The 20,102-nt window shown below is 41.5% G+C and overlaps 1 protein-coding gene across 9 annotated transcripts in view; it reads right to left on the bottom strand.

Moving 5' to 3' along the window:
- Positions 1-20,102, bottom strand: part of PTPN13 (protein tyrosine phosphatase non-receptor type 13) — a 241,934-nt gene that overhangs the window by 158,222 nt on the left and 63,610 nt on the right. For 7 of the 9 annotated variants that reach the window (XM_008267633.5, XM_008267635.5, XM_008267637.5 and 4 more), the window contains exon 3: positions 10,317-10,495. In XM_008267633.5, coding sequence (XP_008265855.3) covers positions 10,317-10,495 — 179 coding nt within the window. The remainder of the gene's footprint in view (positions 1-10,316; positions 10,496-20,102) is intronic. The other 2 variants (XM_089303139.1, XM_089303140.1) reach the window with 1 other exon arrangement.

Raw genomic sequence — 20,102 nt, 5'->3', positions numbered from 1 at the left:
CCCGACAATTTTTTTAAATTTCTAATTTCCCTTTCTTTTCTTTGGTTTGACTGTATACTTTCCTGTGCTCTTTTAAGTCCGATATTCTCTCTTCTACCTAACTGATTCTGTTTTTAAGGCTCTCAAATGTGTTTGTCATTTGTTCTATTGAATTCTTCATTTCATTTTTATTTCTCTTCAATATCTCAATTTCATTTTCTACTATATTCCTCATTTCATTTTGATTCCTCTTTAAGATTTCATTTTCATGATAGATTTTCTGTCCTGTCCTGCATGGATTTCTGTAGTTCATACATTTGTTTTTGATAACTTCTAAATGTTCTTATCATAAATGTTTTGAAATCCATATCTTGCATTTCTTCTACCAGTGGAGATAATTTTTTTCTCACTGTGGTGGCTTTTCTCATTATATTATGACTCTAGATTAAGTGGACTGTCTGCTTTTGGTGAATCTCTAGAGGCTTGTGTTGTGTGTGGCCAGAGAGCTCTATTCAGTTCTTCAGGATTAAGGGTGTGCCAAAGGTGACACACTCAGGTTTGGCATGTAAATCTTCTCCCCACTCCCCCCCCCCTTTTTTTTAAATTCAGAAGATAAGTAATTCTGCTCAGCTGAGCTCTTCTCCTCAGTGCCTGAGCACTAGACCCTGTGGGTATAATATTTGCTCTGTCCCAAGGACCACACAAAGTGCAGTGCTCAGTGTAAGCTCAGATTCCCCTGCAATGTCTCTCACTGTGTAGCCAAGGCTACCAAGTTTGTGGCATCACACAACAAGACTGCTCATGTCTCAGCCACACCATGAGTTCTCCCACACACCCTCAGTTTTTTGTTTTTATTTTTCACAGTCCCGGTTCATAAGCTCCACATATTCACTAGGTCTTAGTCTTCTGTTATTACTCCCAACTAGAGTCAAGTTGTTCTGTTTGGGTGAGGGCGGGTGCAGCCCCAAGCTGGTGCAGCTGTTACGTATGTCCAAAATAGCGCCTGCTATACTATCTCACGTGCCTTTGTAAGGTATGTGGAGAGAAAGAATCATGTCCGTACCGTCCCTTTTGTTTTTTTTCTCTCATCTAGTTAGGCTGATCTACTTTCCTCCACGGGGCTTCAAGCCTCCTTCCATCTAAGCTCTTCCTGCTGCTTTTACTGCCAGTATCTCGGGCTACTGCGGTTTCACCTCACCTCTCTTTCCAGTGTTGGTGCGGAGGAGAAGATTCTCAGCAGCTGGGCTCCAGAGCCGTGGGCACCCGTGTCCTCCGTGTAGATCCACTGTGTCCCTCTAATTCCAGATGAGTTCCCTCTGCAGTTTTTTCCCTAATTCTTCCCTGAGATACCACTATTTCCACTTTTATTTCACTATCTTTTCCTGGACTATCAGTGAGCTTCCTCCCTATTCCACCATCTTGCAGCCACTCCCCAGGTTTTGTTTTTTAATCCATTCAGTCTGTATCTTTTAACTGGAGAGTTTAGTCCACATACACCCAAGGTTACTATTGATAATTAATGACATTGTCCTGCCATTTTTCCATAAATATTCCTGTTGTTTACTTTGGATTCCCTTTGTATGTTTACTGGGAGATTTTCTGCCTTCTCATTCTTTCATGATGATAACTATCTTCCTGTTTTTCTGTATTTAGCACATCCTTAAGTGTGTTTTGTAAGGCTTTATGAGTGATGACAGTATCTTTAAATTTCTGTTTGTTATGGAAAGTCTTTATTTCACCTTCATTCATAAATGAGTGCTTTCCAGGGTACAGTATCCTGGGTTGTAATATTTTTCTATAATTTTTTAAAAAGATTTGATTTTTATTTATTTGGGAGGTAGATTTACAGTGAGAGGGAGAGATAGAAAGGTCTTCCATTCGTTGTTACTCCTCAAATGGCCACAGCAGCCAGAGCTGAACCAATCCGAAGCCAGAAGCCAGCAGCTTCTTCCAGGTCTCTGACATGGGTGCAGTAGCCCAAGCACTTGGACCAACTTCCACTGGTTTCCCAGGCCATAGCATAGAGCTGGATTGGAAGTGGGGCATCCAGGACTAGAACTGTGCCCATATGGGATGTTGGCACTGCAGGCGGAGGATTAAGCTACTGCACCATAGCACCAGCTCCAACAGATTTTTTTGTCTTATGACTTGGTCTGTGTCTTGCCATTCTCTCCAAGCCTGAAGAATTTCTGATGAGATGTCAGCTGTGGGTCTAATTAGAGATCCCCTGAAAGTAATCTGGCATTTCTCTTGTGCACATTTTAGAATCTTTATGTTTTACTCTTGAAAGTTTGACTACACTGTTTAACAGCGAAGATCTTTCCTGGTCTATTTGGAGTTCTATGTGCTTTTTGTACTTGGACGTCCCTTTCTTTTTCCAAATTGGGGTAGTTTTCTGTAATTATTTCACTAAACATGCCTTCTAGTCCATTCTCTTTCCATACCTTCAGGACCTCCTAAGACCCATATGTTGGGTTATTTAATAGCATCCCATAAATTCCCAACACTGTTTTTAAGTTTTCTAATTTCTTTTATGATCTGATTGAAAAATTTCCAATGATTTGTCTTTAGCTTGGATATTCTTTCTTCTGCCTCACAAAGAATGTTAAAGCTTTCCACTGCATTTTTTATTTAATTCATGGATTTGCTTCTCATTGGTTCTGAGTAATCCTATGATTAATCTCTTGAAGTCCATTTCAGGCATTTCATCAATCTCTTTATCTTCACATTCTAATATTATAGTGTTCTTGTGCTCTTTTGGGGCATCATGTTATCATCTTTATTCTTGTTTCTTGAATTTCTGCATTTATTTTTATGCATTTGTGGAAATACTTGTTGGTTTTTTCCTCTGATAGCTTTTATCTTTGAATTCTGCCTCTGTGACTTACTGGGTGTCTGCTCTAGAGGTGTGTGGTAGATGTGGCTAAGGGGCTCCATGTGGCTGTGGTCACGGCTCCATGGTGGGGCAAGTATTCAAGTTGGGTGTGATACATCTCTTTTTAGCAGAAAGGAGGGCATGGTAACCTCCCTTGATGTAATCACCTGCTCAGCTCCTCTCTTCTAAGGTGACCCATGCTCAAGTATTGGTCTACAGTGGGTGTAACACTCATCTGTGCTGCTTTATGAACTGCACAAAGGACTACACACTGTGTAGTCCTCAGTGGGATCATGGATCCTGTTGCAATGACCTGCTGCAGGCAATCAGGGAAGTCTGAGCAGCGTGTAGTGCAGATCACATTGATTGCACAGAGACCCAGCTACACTCTTTGCACCCTTGTGCAGTCGGGGTTCCTGCAGCCTCTGCACACAAGGCTCCCACACTCACATGGGTATACAGGATCTGCTCTGCCCACTAGCCTGTCCTGTCCACAGAGAGGCAGAGATGTTCCCAAGTCCAGCTGCCTGTGGATGCTCTGCCTAGGCAGTTTGAGGCCCAGTGCCTCTGATATGTTAAGAGGCTGAGGATGCCTCACAGTCCTACACGGGTGCCCAGCCCCCAGTCAATCCTACCAGCCAGACTTAGAGTCAGTGGAGAACGTGGATTTTTCCTTCTATTAGAAAATCTGGATCACATGCACACTGCCAGCTGAATGTTGCCTTCTCCCCACCGGCTGCCAGGTGCACGCACCAAGCTGCTGCCACTGGTATTGCTGAGAAGATGGTGTCTTGTCTCAGCAATTGCTACGCACATGCGCAAAGGCTTCCTCAGCTGCCATTTATGCTCCAAATGGTGGCTGCCCTCTCTCAGCTGGTTTCTGGGCCCTGTTGTTGGGGAGGGGGTGGAGAGAGAGAAGTGTGCCCCCTTTTTCTTTTACTGAGTCAGCAGGTACCTTCTCCCCCTTGAGGCTCCAGGCCAGACTCACGCCATGCTCTCCCTCCAGTGTATCACCAGTCGCATGGGTTGCTGCAGTCTGATCTCAATCCACTCTGCAAAGCTGGCGCTTTCTCTGGCGCTTGCTGCTGGGATCGTGTGTTGTGTCTGTGTTTGTGCTGCACATCTGCACCTTCCACACTGATCCACAATATTCCTCTTCCTTCCATAGAATTTCTACTGTGGTTTTCTAACTCTCCCCTGAGAATGTACTTCTTACACTTTTTTTTTTTTTTAAACTATTTAACCCTAGACTATAGCAGTATGCCATTCCCTATTCTGCCATTTTGGAATTCTCTCTTTAGGCTTATTTTCAAAAAGCCTTATATGCAAACAGCTTTTCAAAGAACCTCATACATTAAAAATTTTTCACAGGTTTAGCATAGAAGATTGACTGCATACTCAAAACATTAATTTTGATTTGTGATTCTTTCAGACATGCCCAGGGTTTTAATATTCTTTATTATATCTACTTTTCAATATGGCAAATGAGTTATTTTATGTTAATAATTTTAACATGATTATATAAAATTAATAAGATTTTAAAAACTGATCACCTATGTATATGATATAATGATTAACTTTTTTTTTTTAAGATTTGTTTATTTAGTTGAGAGGCATAGTTACAGAGAGGGAGAGACAGAGAGAGAGGTCTTCCATCTGCTGTTTGACTTCCCGGTGGCCGCAATGGCTGGAGCTGGGCTGATCTGAATCCAGGAGCCAGGAGCTTCATCCAGATCTCCCACATGGGTGCAGGGGCCATCTTCTACTGCTCTCACAGGCATCATCATAGAGCTAGACTGGAAGTGGAGCAGCCAGGACTTGAAGCAGCACCCATGTGAATTGCCGGTGCCACAGGCAGATGCTCAACCCACTATGCCACAGAGCCAACCCCAAGATCATGCTGAGGACTCACTATTTTTCATGATACGGTGCTAGGCACTAAATATTACCATGAGAGAAAGAGAGAAAGAGAGAAAGAGAGAGAGAGAGACAGAGATAAGGGGAGAGAGAGAGAGAGAAAGAGAGAGAAAGAGAGAGAGAGAGAGAGAGAGAAAGAGAGAGAAAGAGAGAGGAGGGAAGGAGAAGGGAAGGGAAAGGGAAGGGGAAGGGAGGGGAGGGGAGGGGAGGGGAAGGGAGGGATGAGGAGGGATGAGATGAGATGAGATGAGATGAGATGAGATGAGATGAGATGAGATATGAGATATGAGATCCCAGGAACAGCAAGCATTTATTGAGTATTAATAATATCATTTTTTCCTATTTTTATTTGGAAGGCTGACAGAAAAAATTTTAATTTTTATTTATTTTCATTTTTTATTTGAAGGGCAGAGAGGAGAAGGAGAGAGAGAAATGAAAAAAGATCATCCATCCATTGGTTTATTTCCCAAATGCTCACTACATCCAGAGCAGTGCCAGGCCAAGGCCAGGAGCCTGGAACTCTATCCAGGTCTCCCATGTGGGTGACAAGAACATAGGAACTTCAGCCATCACCTGCTGCCTCCCACGGTGTGCATTAACAGTGAAATCAAACCCAGCTTCTTGTCTGTCCCTTAGCACAAGGTGTCCTTGCCTGTCCTTTCTCAAAAGGAATTCACTGAATTGAGGGAGGGATAACAGCTGGTTTAACAGAGTTCTAATCACCAGACTCAAGGAGTCATTTGCTTCTCCAGCAGATAAAACCCTGTTGGACAGTACTGTCTGGAGGACTCTGGGGAAATTCCAGATCTTGGGCAGAAGGCAACTATCACTTACCTGTAACCTTCCCCCACCCCAGACCACATGAAGCCCATGTGACCATCATAAAAATTCCTTAAGTGCACCATGCTGCTGACAGGTCTAAGGAAGGTCATGAGCACTACTGATCAACCAGGAACTTGGGAGGTGAGCTGAACATGCGCCTCTCAGCCCCAGTTTCAATCTAGAAGAACGTTCACCTTTAACTCCTTGGGAAATTAAGCAAAAGCTGCCCAGCTCCTTGCCCTGTGCTCTGCAAAAACCACCTACTTTCTTCCACCACTCCAGTGTCAGTGACTGGCTTTCTGTGCTTTCAGACGAGTAGACCCAGGTTTGGGGGATCTACAGAACCTCCAACTAGTTTGAGGGGTTGTCCCACAACAGCAGAAAGCTGGATCAGAGGTAGAGGTGGAACTCAAACCCAGATACTCCAAGAGGTGTTTTAACACCTGTGCCAAAGACACGCCCCAAATGGTCTATCATTAAATGCAGTTACCATCCTTGTTTTCAAAATACCTTTGCCACGTTAATATCAGAATACATTACAGTTGTCCCTTAATTTACCTGGGGTATTAGTTCTGGCACCTCCTGGAGATACCAAAAATCCACAGATGCTCAAGTCCCTTAGATAAAATAGCAAAATATTTGAAGATAAACCATGCATATTTATGCATTTATTTAAGTCCTCTCTAGATTACTTACAATATTTAGTACAATGTAAAAGCTGTGGAAATAGTTTTAATGCTGTATTGTTTAGGGAATAAAGACAAGGGGAAAAAAAATCCATACATGTTCAGTATAGATGCAACTAAAAAATATATGAGAAAGAAATATCAGCACCACCATTTTTATAGCAGAACTGTTTATAATAGCCAAAATCTGGAATCACCCAACATGTCCATCATCAGATGAATAGATAAGAAAACGTGCATTGTACCAATGCAATCTCACTAGTCAAAGTGATAAGTTTCAGTTCATAATTGATCATAATGATAGGTTTAAGAGTCAAAGGGACCACATAGACAAGACTAGTGCCGCCAAATACTAACTGATATAATTAAAAAGGAGAGAACGATCCAATATTGGAAGCAGGATACACAGAAGACTCATAGAATTGCAGATGCCCTAAATAGCACTTTGGCCTCAGAATCAGCCCTTAAGGCATTCAGATCTGGCTAAAAAGCCCATGAGAGTTTCTCAGTCATGAAAAGCCAAGACAATGTGGAAAAAAACCTAAATGAAAGATCTCTGTGAGTGAGATTCCAGTGGAAAGTACAGGCCATCAAAGAAGGAGGTACCTTTCTCTGAAGGGAAGAGAGAACTTCCACTTTAATTATGGCCTTGTCTAAATAAGATCAGAGTTTGTGAATTCAAGAGGCTTCCATAGTCTTGGCAGCTCATGACAAGAGCCTTGGGTGATTACTGATGTCATAAATAATAGTGTCAATTGTTAAGTCAACAACAGGAGTCACTGTGCACTTACTCCCCATGTAGGATCTCTGACCTTAATGTGTTGCACTATGCGAATTAACAGTAAAACTAGTACTCAAACCGTACCTTATACTTTGTGTGTCTGTGTGGTGCAGTCTGTTGAAATCTTTACTTAGTATATATAAAGATAATTGAAAATGAATCTGGGATGGGATAGGGAGTGGGAGATGAGGTGGTTGCGGGTGGGAGGGAGTTTATGGGGGGAAAAGCCACTATAATCCAAAAGTTGTACTTTGGAAATTTATATTTATTAACTAAAAGTTTAAAAAAAAATGTACTGTATACGCAGGAAATGGACATCCTTCCATTTAATTTTATAGCCATTCTGTCTATCCCCACTAAACTAGGGTCTTTTTGCTTTTTACTTCGTAAATTTCTTATCTGGTAAAGCATTAAAAGCCTTTTACTATAATGTAATTTTAAAGCATGTTATCTTAAAAACCAAAAAAATAAAAGAAAGGGAGAGGAAATAATGAGAGGGAGAGAGGGGAGGGAGGGAATGAAGGAAGAAGGGAATATTATAATCTTAGAATTTACCTATGAACTATTCTGAATCTGCTAAAAACTGATGAAAATTTTTTAAAAAGTGATCGTGGAAGCTTCAGATAGGGACAGCAATTATTTTTTGGCTGAGTTAAACTTTAAGTGTTCAAAGCAAATTCTATTGTATTTAGCAATTTCATTATTTCAAAAAATAGTTTTATAGTTTCTTGACTATAAAAAAAAAACAGTTACTAAAAAATCAGAAACATAAGAACACCTAAGGGGCTGGCACTCTGGTGCACTGGGTTAAAGCCCTGACCTGCAGCACTGGCATCTCATAGGGCACCAGTTCACGCCCTGGTTGCTCCACATCTGATCCAGCTCGTTGCTAATGGGCCTGGGAAAGCAGCAGAGGATGGCCCTAGTGCTTGGGCCCCTGCACCCAAGTGGGAGACCGGAAGAAGCTCCTGGCTTCTCAGCTCTGGCTGTTGTGGCCATTTGGGGAGTGAACTAGTAGATGGAAGACCTCTCCTGTAACTTTGTCTTTCAAATAGATAAAATTGAATTTAAAAAAATGAACACTTAAAAAGAAAAAGAAATTACCTTTTAACCTGTGTTTCTGTAATATATTTATGAAAATTCTTGAAAAAAAAAATTTTCTGTCTGTAGTTGGTTGAACCCATGGACGCAGAGCCCATGGATATGATGGGGCAACAGTACTAGAATATATAGCTATTCCCCTGATCCTTTCTTTCTTTATGCCATTTTCTTTGAAATATCCTGGAAGAAGGGATGTGGTTGGAGAATGGTGGGCCTACACTTACAAAACTCTAGTCTGAATGCAGACTGGCCTCTGAGTTCTGTGCTGAGATGCCTGCTTGGCCTGTCAGCTGTATTTTCTTTATTAAACTTGGCTAGCATGCTTACTACTACTTTGCCTCACATCTGCAATTCTTTGCTGTGTGATGGCAAGGACCTCTGATCCAGCCATCTCCAGTAAGAATAGCAAATTCTGAATTCTCCAGAGCTACACAATACATTATATATTTGTCCAATTTTTTCACAGTCCTGACAGTAAAATTAGATATTCTGAAGTCTTTGACAGTGCAATAGACTGGTATTTATTTTTTTAGTAATTTATTTATTTATTTGAAAATCAGAGCTATAGAGGGAGGGAGGGAGGGAGGAAGACAGAAAGAGAGCTCTTCCCTCTGCTGGTTCATTCCCCAAATGGCCACAATGGCCAGGGCTGGGCCTCTATTAGATTCCTATTTAATCTGTAATCTCTCCAAGATATCCCTTTTGTCAAAATTTTCAAATCCCATTACACCACAGTCCTAAAACTATGATATCTCCCCACTGTCTCATGAAAGAAGGTTTCAAAATCTTCCTTATACTACCTTATGTTCTCCCTCTCTTTAATTACAGGCCCGCAGGTAACTAACGCTCTGGTCTCACTGGTTTGACAACTGTTCCCAGTCACAGTGGACAATTTCTTAGCATTTTTTTTTCTTTTTACACACTGCTTCCCCCACTTTAGTATTTGGGGGTCACTCTTTTTTTATTTGACAGAGTTATAGACAGTGAGAGAAACAGAGAGAAAGGTCTTCCTTCCATTGATTCACCCCCAAATGGCCACTATGGCTGGTGCTGCGCCGATCTGAAGCCAGGAGCCAGGTGCCTCCTCCTGGTCTCCCATGCGGGTGCAGGGGCTCAAGCACTTGAGCCATCTCCCACTGCCTTCCTGGGCCACAGCAGAGAGCTGGACTGGAAGAGGAGCAACCGGGACTAGAACCAGGTGCCTACATGGGATGCCGGTGCCACAGGCGGAGGATTAGCCAAGTGAGCCACAGCGCCGGACCAAATTTCTTAGCTTTTATTATTGTCGGTACTAATGATTCCAAGTAGAACGTCCTTCCCACTTATTTCCACTTACATGAATTCTATTCAATCTTCACAGTCCAATACAAATGCTACCTTCGTTATAAAATTGCTTTATACCAAAAATTAGTCTTTTCTCTTAAAGACTTCCAAAGCACTTTATACCTCTTCATAGCATATATTTCATCCTTTCATATATATTTTTTAATTTTTAAATTTATTTATTTATTTGAGAGTGGGAGTTACACAGGGAGAGATCGAGATCGAGGGAGAGAGAATCAGAGAGATCTTTCGTTTTCTGGTTTACTCCCCAAACCCACAATAGCTGGAGCTGGGCCAGGCTGAAGCCAGGGGGTGGGAAGTTAATCCTCACCCTCCACTTGGGCGTCAGGGACCTAACTGCCTGAATCATCATCTGCTGTTTTGCAAGGTGTGCATTAGCAAGAAGTTGGAATTGGAAGCAAAGCCAGGACTTGAGCCCAAGCATTCTGATATGGGGCATGGCATCCCATGTAGTATGTTAAACTGTACCAAACACCCATCCATCATTTTGCCATAAATTATAGATTATTCTACAGACGTTAATCAGGGTCAGCTTTCTAGTTATTTTTGTATTTTCTTCACAAACAGTGTTTTAGATGCAGAATGCATTTGATAGTTATCTGTAAACATGAATTAAAAATGATCTTTCTTCAAGTTTTTTCTCAAATTCATAAACCTTTATAGAAGTACTTTGTATTCTTAAATTAGGACTTCTTGGAACACATGATCATTTTAAATTCAATGGATTTCTTCAGAGGATTGAGGCAGGGTAGCCCAGGGTTTTTACTAGATCTACCTCCACCAAAACAAACAAAAAAGGTTTAATGATTACCTTTTCAACATCTGAGAGGGAAGTCAGTGATTGGTTCTGTAGAACCTCTGGTGCAGTGAATGCTCGAAGATCGTGATTGGAAATATTTTCATCAGTGAATGACACACTACCAGATGGCAGCAGCAGCAGAGACCATGGAGAAATGATGAAGCCAAGGGCAGCAGGATCAGCGATGCTAACTGGTTTGCAATTGTACCGGAACAAAAAGAAAAAAGGAAAATAATTTCTTAATGGAATAAATCAGAGGAACGAGAATTCTTTGATATGCCAGACCATTAATATAGCTACTAATACATAGCTATACCATATCAACATGCTACAAAAAAGAGAATAAGTTTCATATAAATGCAACTGTAAGCATTCTTAACAACAAATCTTTGATTTGGCTCAATCTTTTAAAATCCAGATGGCAGATACTAGAAACTAGAAATGGAAGACTTTCAATATTGGTCATAAGAACTAAACTTGGTTCAAATGTTTTATCATAGTAATAAACAGATTACAGATAAGGATAAGCAGTTATTAACTTTTTTTTTGGATAGTGGATTCCTTTGAGAAACTGGTGAAGGCTATGTTCTCTCGTTCAAAGACAATGCTCATAAATATAAAACTCTGTATACAAAGCTTCACACACACGTCTTAACCAATCACACACATCACGGCTGAAACATGGCCACAATTCTTATGGTAAAACATGCTTCAATGAATCACCACAGCTGGTAACTATACACATGCTGTTGCCTTTTACAGCCACTTCACACATTCTGTGTTACAAGCCTCTTCTTCAGTATTTCAGTTACAAGCACCACACAATACAGCTTTAAAGAACTCAGACTATGAGGAATAATAATTTCCTTGCTAAAAGATACTATTCAAAATCTTGACATTCTACAAAGTAAACATCATAAAACAAGGTAAAACAAACTCCTTTCAAATTATCAAGTCAGAAGAACAATCACTAGGAGACCAATCAGGAAGCAAATGCACCAGAATCAGGTGTGAGATGATGACGGGATACAGTCACAGCAGTAGCATCAGAGGAGATGAGAATCTGCTGGAAACTTCACATATTTTAGAGGTACCAACAATAGAGCTTCTTCACAGGTTGGCTCTGGGGTGAGAGAAAGACAGGAATCTGGATGCGACCAAGGTTGTGATCTGAGTAATTAGAAGGATATGTGCCATCAACTGAGCTAGAAAAGACTATAGACAGCACAGGTCGCTGAGGTAGGAGGTGGTGGCAGAATTCAGAACTTTAGTTTGGGACCAATTAAATCTAAGATAGGTTAGCTATTCAAATGGGTATATCAAATAGGCAATGGATCTGGAGTATGAGGGGAAAAAAGTTAGAATTAGAGATATATTTGGAAGACACTGGTGTAAGATGATATTTAACACTTAAGACTGGATGACTTGGAGCTGGCATTGTGGTGCAGCAGGTTAAGCTGCCACCTCCAGCCCCAGCATTCCATATGGGTGCCAGTTTGTGTCCTGGATGCTCCACTTCAGATTTAGTTCCCTGCTAATGCACCTAGTGATGGAATAAAGACATAAGCCTCAGCCATTCTTGCTCATTGCCCAAAAGATAGATAAACATTGGAAAGTATTCCTTGACCTTGAATCTCAATTGGGTCTCCCACCCTACTGCCTTCATACCACACGGCCACCTGAAAGATCAGTCACTGGAACACTTGAAGACCAGTTTCAGGAATTCCCCTCTGCCTGCTGCCCCCTACCCCCACCCCCAACCCTAGCCCTCCTAAAATATAAAAAGACCCAGCCCCTGAGGGTTGGGGGCCTTCTGCCATGTGTTCCACCATGTGTTCCACCATGTGTACGATGGCAGCTGGTCACCCACCTCTACGAATTTATTTTATCTGAATAAATTCAGTCTGGATGTAATTTCACACACTGCCTCCTCTCTATTCTGCACCTCTTTTCCTAACATTTATGGTGCCCCAAGTGAGGAAGCACCAATTTGCAACTCTTTTCCTAATATTTATGGAGCCCTGTGTGAGGAGGCACCAGTCTGCAACTCTTTTCCTAACATCTAGGGAAGTAGCAGAAGTTGGCTCAAGTGCTTGAGCCCCTACCACCTATGTGGGAGACCTGGATAAAGCTCCTGGCTTCTCAATTTAGCCTGGCCCAGCCCCCAGCCATTGTGGACTTTTGGGTAGTGAGTGAATCAGCAGATGGAAGATCTGTCTCTTTCCTTCCCTCTCTCTTCTTTAACTCTGCCTTTCATCTTAAAAATATATACTTGGTGACTACAAAAAAATGACTTAAGAAATGAGCCTTGAAGTACTCAAGTCTGAGAACTGACTGTTCCTTCCAAACCTTCTTAAAGATTCTCCTTTTTTCTTGGACATATAGGTAAGTATGCTGCTATACTCTCCCTCTAAAACTTGGGTCTCTCACTACCACCAATCTGCATCGCAATTATCTTAATTAATTCTTATTAGCCTTTCTGTCCAGTTCCTCAGTACTTAGCAGAAAGCACTTAGGAGGCTGAAATTCTAACTCTCATGGCTAATTCCTGACAGTCCTTATTTGGGGGAACAAAATGACTCATTTTTGGTATACCTGTTACCATTTTGAATTTAAAAAAAAATTTTTTTTTTAATAGGCAGAGTTAGTGAGAGAGAGAGAGACAGAGAGAAAGGTCTTCCTTCCAGTGGTTCACTCCCCTACTAGCTGCTACGGCCGGCGCGCTGCGCCGGTCCAAAGCCAGGAGCCAGGTGCTTCCTCCTGGTCTCCCATGTGGGTGCAGGGCCCAAGCACTTGGGCCATCCTCCACTGCCCTCCTGGGCCACAGCAGAGAGCTGGACTGGAAGAGGAGCAACTGGGACAGAATCAGGTGCCTCAACCGGACTAGAACCTGGGGTGCTGGTGCCGCAGGTGGAGGATTAGCCAAGTGAGCCGTGGTGCTGGCCATCATTTTGAATTTTTAAATTATTGGGGAATCACATCTAACATGACATGGAATCCAAATGGTATGTCCTGTTCTGTCTACCCAGTCCAGGAAAAGCTGGCTATACTCCTCTTCCTCCTCATTCCTCTGCAGCCACAGCCAACCTGGCAGCACCAACCAGAAACCATCAATGATGAAAGTAACCTACAACTGCTCACCATTCTAAAATTAAGGGATTTATTCACTTCCCAGTATAATCAATGTTAGTGAAGATATTATTACTGAGGCAATAACTGTACATTTCAACTTTTGCTTTACCAGTAAGTTTTTGATTGTTTTTACTGAACATCTGAAGTACATCATGTTTTTACACCCTAAACATATTAACATAATCTTCCCAACACTACAAGTCATCTGTGAATAGGGTCCAATGTACTACTGGGGAGATGAAAATATATACATATATAAATACAACAATAGGGAACACGAGGTATCTAAGAAACAGGAATAAAAAGGAGTTTCAAGGATGCAAAATTACTTCAACTACAATGAAGAAAACACTAATTTCTTTTTTTATACATGGCCCTTTAAAATTGGTAAGGCTTGACCATGGCTAAGGGTAGGATTCCAAAGAGAAAAAATAGCTAATCCATGTGGTCAGGAAATTTTTACGTTTGTACAGGAGAGGGAATGATAAGAATTTTGGGCAGAAGAATGGTGAAGAACACTGAGAAATAGAATTACCAAGGTGAGTCATATTTGATTGTTAAAAAACACACAGAAATAACACAAATATTTTCAAATGCGATTTTTAAGCATTTGTAATAAAGTTAAAGCAACTGTGACAACAAACTACACTGCTGTCAAATTCCCAAAACACACATATTAGTTAAATGCTGGATTCTTGAGAAAACATAGTCAAACCACAAATGTATTTTAAAATAATTGTAAAGGGTCATGCAAACCTACAATAAGAGAATAGAGTTGTGGCTAGATTCAGTCTTTAATTCACCCTTCTTGTCCAACTAAAAGGAAGGAATTTGGAGCAAATGTGTTCAAAATTCTTCAAAGAAAGGATGCTAACATAATATTTTAAAATGAGATCCTAGAAGCTTGTAATTTTATGTCCTTTGTTCTAGTTGTACACTGATTACACTCAAGAATGCTACTGTTATGAAAGAGTAAATCTGATATAAACTGATTCCAGTAGCCTACTTATTCTATTTATAGACTTTTATCAACATTCCACAGAAAAAGTTAAACAGAATATCAAGAAGCTACAGGCAAAGTCAGAAATAAGCAGGAATTTGATAGGTAAAGAAACATCTGAGTGTTTCTTTCCAATGTTCTTAACCCAAGATCCATGGGTCACTTAACATTCATACATTTTTTTTCCTGGGAATTCTTGCCATTTCCCCAGATTGTTTCTGTAAATTTAAATTACATTTTTCTAGTACTAAAAAATATGGAAATTATCATAAATGTGCAATAGGTAAGGAAACCCTAAGAATGTAAGAAAATCATCTTGAAACGTAGACCAACATTGACTTTTTTTTTTTTTTTGACAGGCAGAGTGGACAGTGAGAGAGAGACAGAGAAAGGTCTTCCTTTTCCGTTGGTTCACCCTCCAATGGCCGCCACGGCTGGTGTGCTGTGGCTGGCGTACTGTGCTGATCCTAAGGCAGGAGCCAGGTGCTTCTCCTGTTCTCCCATGGGGTGCAGGGCCCAAGCACTTGGGCCATCCTCCACTGCACTCCCTGGCCATAGCAGAGAGCTGGCCTGGAAGAGGGGCAACCGGGACAGAATCCGGTGCCCCGACCGGGACTAGAACCCGGTGTGCCAGCGCCGCTTGGTGGAGGATTAGCCTATTGAGCTGTGGCGCCGGCCCCACATTATTTTGAACTGAAAAATCCCTTAGTCTATTCAAGCACAAGAAATTACAGTTCTCCTGTTTTATATATCAGTGCGCTTGGCAAAAATCTATGCAGAGGCTGCTGGGCTTTTTTAAGATTTATTTATCTATTTGAAAGGTAGAGTTACAGAGAGAAGGGTAAATAGAGAGATCTTCCATCTTCTCCAAATGGTCGTAATGACCGGGGCTGGGCCAGGCAAAGCCAGGAGCCAGGAGCTTCTTCCAGGTCTTCCATGTGGATGGCAAGGTCCCAGTGACTTGGGTCATCTTCCCCCGCTTTCTCAAGCACATCAGCAGGGAGCTCAATCAGAAGTGGAGAAGCCAGGACTCAAACCAGCACTCATACGGCATACTAGTGCTATAAGCAGTAGCTTAACCCTCTCACACTGTGATTTTAAGTTAGCCTCTTTGTGCCTCAATATTTTTTAAAGATTTTACATATTTATTGAGAGAAAGAGTTATAGACAGAACGAGGGAGAGACAGAGTGAAAGGTTTTCCATCCACTGGTTCACTCCCCAAATGGTCACAACAGCCAGAGCTGAACTAATCTGAAGCCAGGAGCAAGAAGATTCTTCTGGGTCTCCCACACGGGTGCAGGACCTAAGCACTTGGACCATCTTCCACTGCTTTTCCAGGCTATAACAGAGAGCTGGATTGGAAGAGGAGAAGCTGGGACACAAACCAGAGCCCATTTGGGATGTTGGTGCTGCAGGCAAAGTCTTGGCCCACTATGCCATAGCACTGGCCCCAGTGCCTGAATTTTTTAATCAGTAAAAATAGTTCTTATATCATAGACAAAGCTATAGTGAAGACTGTGAGGAGTAATGAAAAAAGCACTTTGAACAGTTCCTGGCATGCAGTAAGTACCACATAAAAGTAGTAGCTATTATTATTTAATAAAACATTTCTCTGAAGGTAACAGATGTAGACAACACATCTATGAAAAAGCACTACTCAAATTTGTTCTAAATCAACTAGTTTCCACTCCCCAATGGAAGATAAGGGGTATTACCATACACTTATAGCAAGTACTACATCTTCAGATGAATAGGTCAAATTCTTGAATTGCTCTATTCTAGATCTTTGGGAATCTTTTCTGGCATTTCTTACCTAGAAGTCATATTAGAGATAAAGAGAGAGCATAAGATGCAAAGCATTCTAAAATACTAACTTGTTTCTTAATTATAAGTAATTACTTAAGGAGTTATCTCTTTATTATATATTCTATTTATTACATGGTATTCCTGATTAACACAGATGCCTAAATCAGAACAACTGGTTTGGGTCCCGGCTGTTCCACTTCCAATCCAGCTTCCCTGCTAATGTGCCTGGGAAAGCAGTGGAAGATGGCCCAAGTGCCTGGGCTCCTGTCACCTCCGTGGGAGACTCAGAAGCAGCTCCTGGCTTTGGCCTGGCCCAGCTCCTATTGTTGCGGCCATTTGGGGAGTGAACCAGCAGATGGAAGCTCTCTCTTGTCTCTCCCTCTCTGTAACTCTGCATTTCAAATACATACATACATAAATAAATTTTTTAAAAGAACAGTTGGTTTAAGATTTGACAATTAAGCTAGCCAGTACACACTGAATAACTACACTTATCAAACTGATGCTTTACTGTACCTATTCATTATATTTAGGCACAACATAAATTTTTAAATGAAGATATTAATCTGAATGTAAATGCCATTATAGTATCAGTATAGCTTATATTTTTAATCTGTAATAGAAGTTATAGCATTCTGATAACACAAAATTATACAAACTTCTCACTCCAAATTGATCTATTTTATAAGCTTTTCTTCACTAGGAGATAAAATATTTTTATTTCTTAATGAGGATAGCTAGTTACATTAAAAACACCTGTTTTTTTAATGACTATACACAAGCAAGCTGCTTGCCCAAACCATAACCACTGGAATCCTGAGATGGCTTCTGATCAATTAGACTCCTAGTAGTTTTGTTTTGCTTTGCTATTATGTCCAAGATTCTTGAGGTAATTCCAGAACTATGCAACTTGGTAATAAAACCCTAATGAGATCTGAGTTTAACAAGTGATATACATAGACAATTTATATTAGGATAATCAAATTGGTTATTGTTATTAAAAGTAATGGGGCTTAAACAGTTAAAAAATATGGACAAGGGAAATGAATTTTCTGAGAATTTGGTTTCTTCTTCAGCAAGTTTTCTTGACTACCTAATTCAAATAGCATGAAAGAAATAACAACAGTTCCTTTCTTCTTTTTTGTCTTAAAGATTTATTTTATTTACTTGAAAGGCAGAGTTAGAGAGAAAGAGGGAGAGACAGAGAGAAAGTGATCTTCCATCCACTGGTTCACTCCCCAAATGGTTGCAACAGACAGAGCTGGGCTAGGCCAAAAGCCAGGAGCCAGGAGCCAGGAACTTCATCTGGGTCTCCCGTGTGGTAGGCAGGGGCCCAAGTACTCAGGCTGTCTTCTGCTGCTTTCCTAGGCACATTAGCAAGGAGCTGGATTGGAAGTGGAGCAACCAAGACTTGAACCAGTGCTCTTATAGGGGATGCTGGCATTGTAGGTGGCTGCTTAACCCACTGTGCCACAATGCCAGCTCCAGCAGTTCCTCTTATCTCCTCTTTCTTTACCAAATTCTGAAGAACCTGCTAACTTTATTCCTTTATAAAGCAACTCATTCCTCTTGGATATTTTTGTTTCTGGCTTTCACCTTTTCTACCAACCTTCTTTATTCACATCATCAACACAAAATGTACTCCCAAGTTAAATGCCAAAATATATATATATAAAAAAATGCTTTTTGGGATGCTGGTTTCACACATTTGTTCTAGAATATAAGTGGTTTAAGGTTAGGAACTATGAATCTCTTTTTTTTTTTTTTTTTTTTTTGACAGGCAGAGTGGACAGTGAGAGAGAGAGACAGAGAGAAAGGTCTTCCTTTGCCCTTGGTTCACCCTCCAATGGCCGCCGCTGCAGCTGGCGCACCGCGCTGATCCGATGGCAGGAGCCAGGATCCAGGTGCTTTTCCTGGTCTCCCATGGGGTGCAGGGCCCAAGCACCTGGGCCATCCTCCACTGCACTCCCTGGCCACAGCAGAGAGCTGGCCTGGAAGAGGGGCAACCGGGACAGAATCCGGCGCCCCGACCGGGACTAGAACCCGGTGTGCCGGCGCCGCAGGGTGGAGGATTAGCCTATTGAGCCACGGCGCCGGCCGGAACTATGAATCTCTTAAAGATCAATCACATTGCCACTTAATAACATAATTGAAATATTTGGAAAAATGGGTTTGTTCATAATTTCAACCCTAGATCACTTGCCCACAATCTTGTAAAGCAGTCCTGCCCTACTGCACTATGACAATAACATATCAATTTAGACTTTCCTGGTCATTTACACACAAAAGGTTATTGTGGAGTTTCACTATGAAGAAAAGCAAGGGTTTCTTTCAGCTTTCAAGCACCAGAACCTCTGAATGATTCACAGAATAACACTCTTGAATCTCTATTTTATTCTCTACTCCCTTTTCATTATATACATATTTTTTTTGACAGAGAGAGTTAGATAGTGAGAGAGAGAGACAGAGAGAAAGATCTTCCTTCCATTGGTTCACCCCTAAATGGCCACTACGGCCGGAGCGCTGTGCCAATCCAAAGCCAGAAGCCAGGTGCTTCCTCCTGGTCTCCCATGCGGGTGCAGGGTCCAAGCACTTGGGCCATCCTCCACTGCCTTCCTGGGCCACAGCAGAGAGCTGGACTGGAAGAGGAACAACCAGGACAGAATTGGTGCCCTGACTGGGACTAGAATCTGGGGTACCGGCACTGCAGGCAGAGGATTAGCCTAGTGGCACCCGCCTCATTATATTTTCAAATATGACACAAAGTGTCAGTTTTGTTCATTTTAATTTATTGAAACAAAGTTATTTACAAAATGTCTGATTTGGGGGGTTTGAGGCAATTAAGAAACCACACAGGTCTTCTGTCTCTTAAACCACCAAGTATTTTTGTGAATTCTAGAAATGTAGCACGGGATTCTGCAAAATGACTTTAAAAAAGTTTACTGGAACTTCAGATATGTATATCAACCTACCCTACACACAGATAAGAGAAAGTGACTGGCCATTTTAGGGGCATTAAAAGAGTACCACAGCTCAATCAAGTTATTTCTTGTCCTTGTACCTGCTCCATTTCTAAGTCAATTAATTCATATTAAGTACATTATAAGATAGGCTATTATGACTTTATAACCTTTCCTAATGCTTTAAAAATTTTTTTCAGCTAATAAGAGTAATAAATAAGGCATTTTACAAGAGATATGGCAAGCCAGAAAGTGTCACAAGTACTGATTTTTTTTTTTTTTTTTGACAGGCAGAGTGGACAGTGAGAGAGAGAGACAGAGAGAAAGGTCTTCCTTTGCCGTTGGTTCACCCTCCAATGGCCGCCGTGGTCGGCGCGCTGCGGCCGGCACACCGCGCTGATCCGATGGCAGGAGCCAGGCAGGAGCCAGGTGCTTTTCCTGGTCTCCCATGGGGTGTAGGGCCCAAGCACTTGGGCCATCCTCCACTGCACTCCCTGGCCACAGCAGAGAGCTGGCCTGGAAGAGGGGCAACTGGGACAGAGTCCAGCGCCCCGACTGGGACTAGAACCCGGTGTGCCGGTGCCGCTAGGCAGAGGATTAGCCTAGTGAGCCGCGGCGCCGGCCACAAGTACTGATTTTATCCAAGTCATAATAAAATCATTGTATCAGAAAGGCAGAGTAACTTTCAGAAATAGACTAGAAGTGAGCTCTCTAAATACCTCTTCTCTATTTATAAAAAGAAAGCTAATTTTATGGTACAAAACTGAGGATACCACTGACATTTAGAAATAAATTGCCTTTTCCATTGATGGAGTTCAGGATATGCTACTCCAGAATATGGGCCTCTGGCATTTGAGAAAATCACCTAAGTAGGAAAGACACTCTCCAACCTTCTATTA

Source organism: Oryctolagus cuniculus, chromosome 8, assembly GCF_051225735.1.
Source record: "Oryctolagus cuniculus isolate XC-2025 breed Fujian yellow rabbit chromosome 8, ASM5122573v1, whole genome shotgun sequence".
Taxonomy (NCBI): Eukaryota; Metazoa; Chordata; class Mammalia; order Lagomorpha; family Leporidae; genus Oryctolagus; species Oryctolagus cuniculus.
Note: the sequence above shows the minus strand (reverse complement) of the source record. Positions and strands in the feature narration are given on the sequence as shown.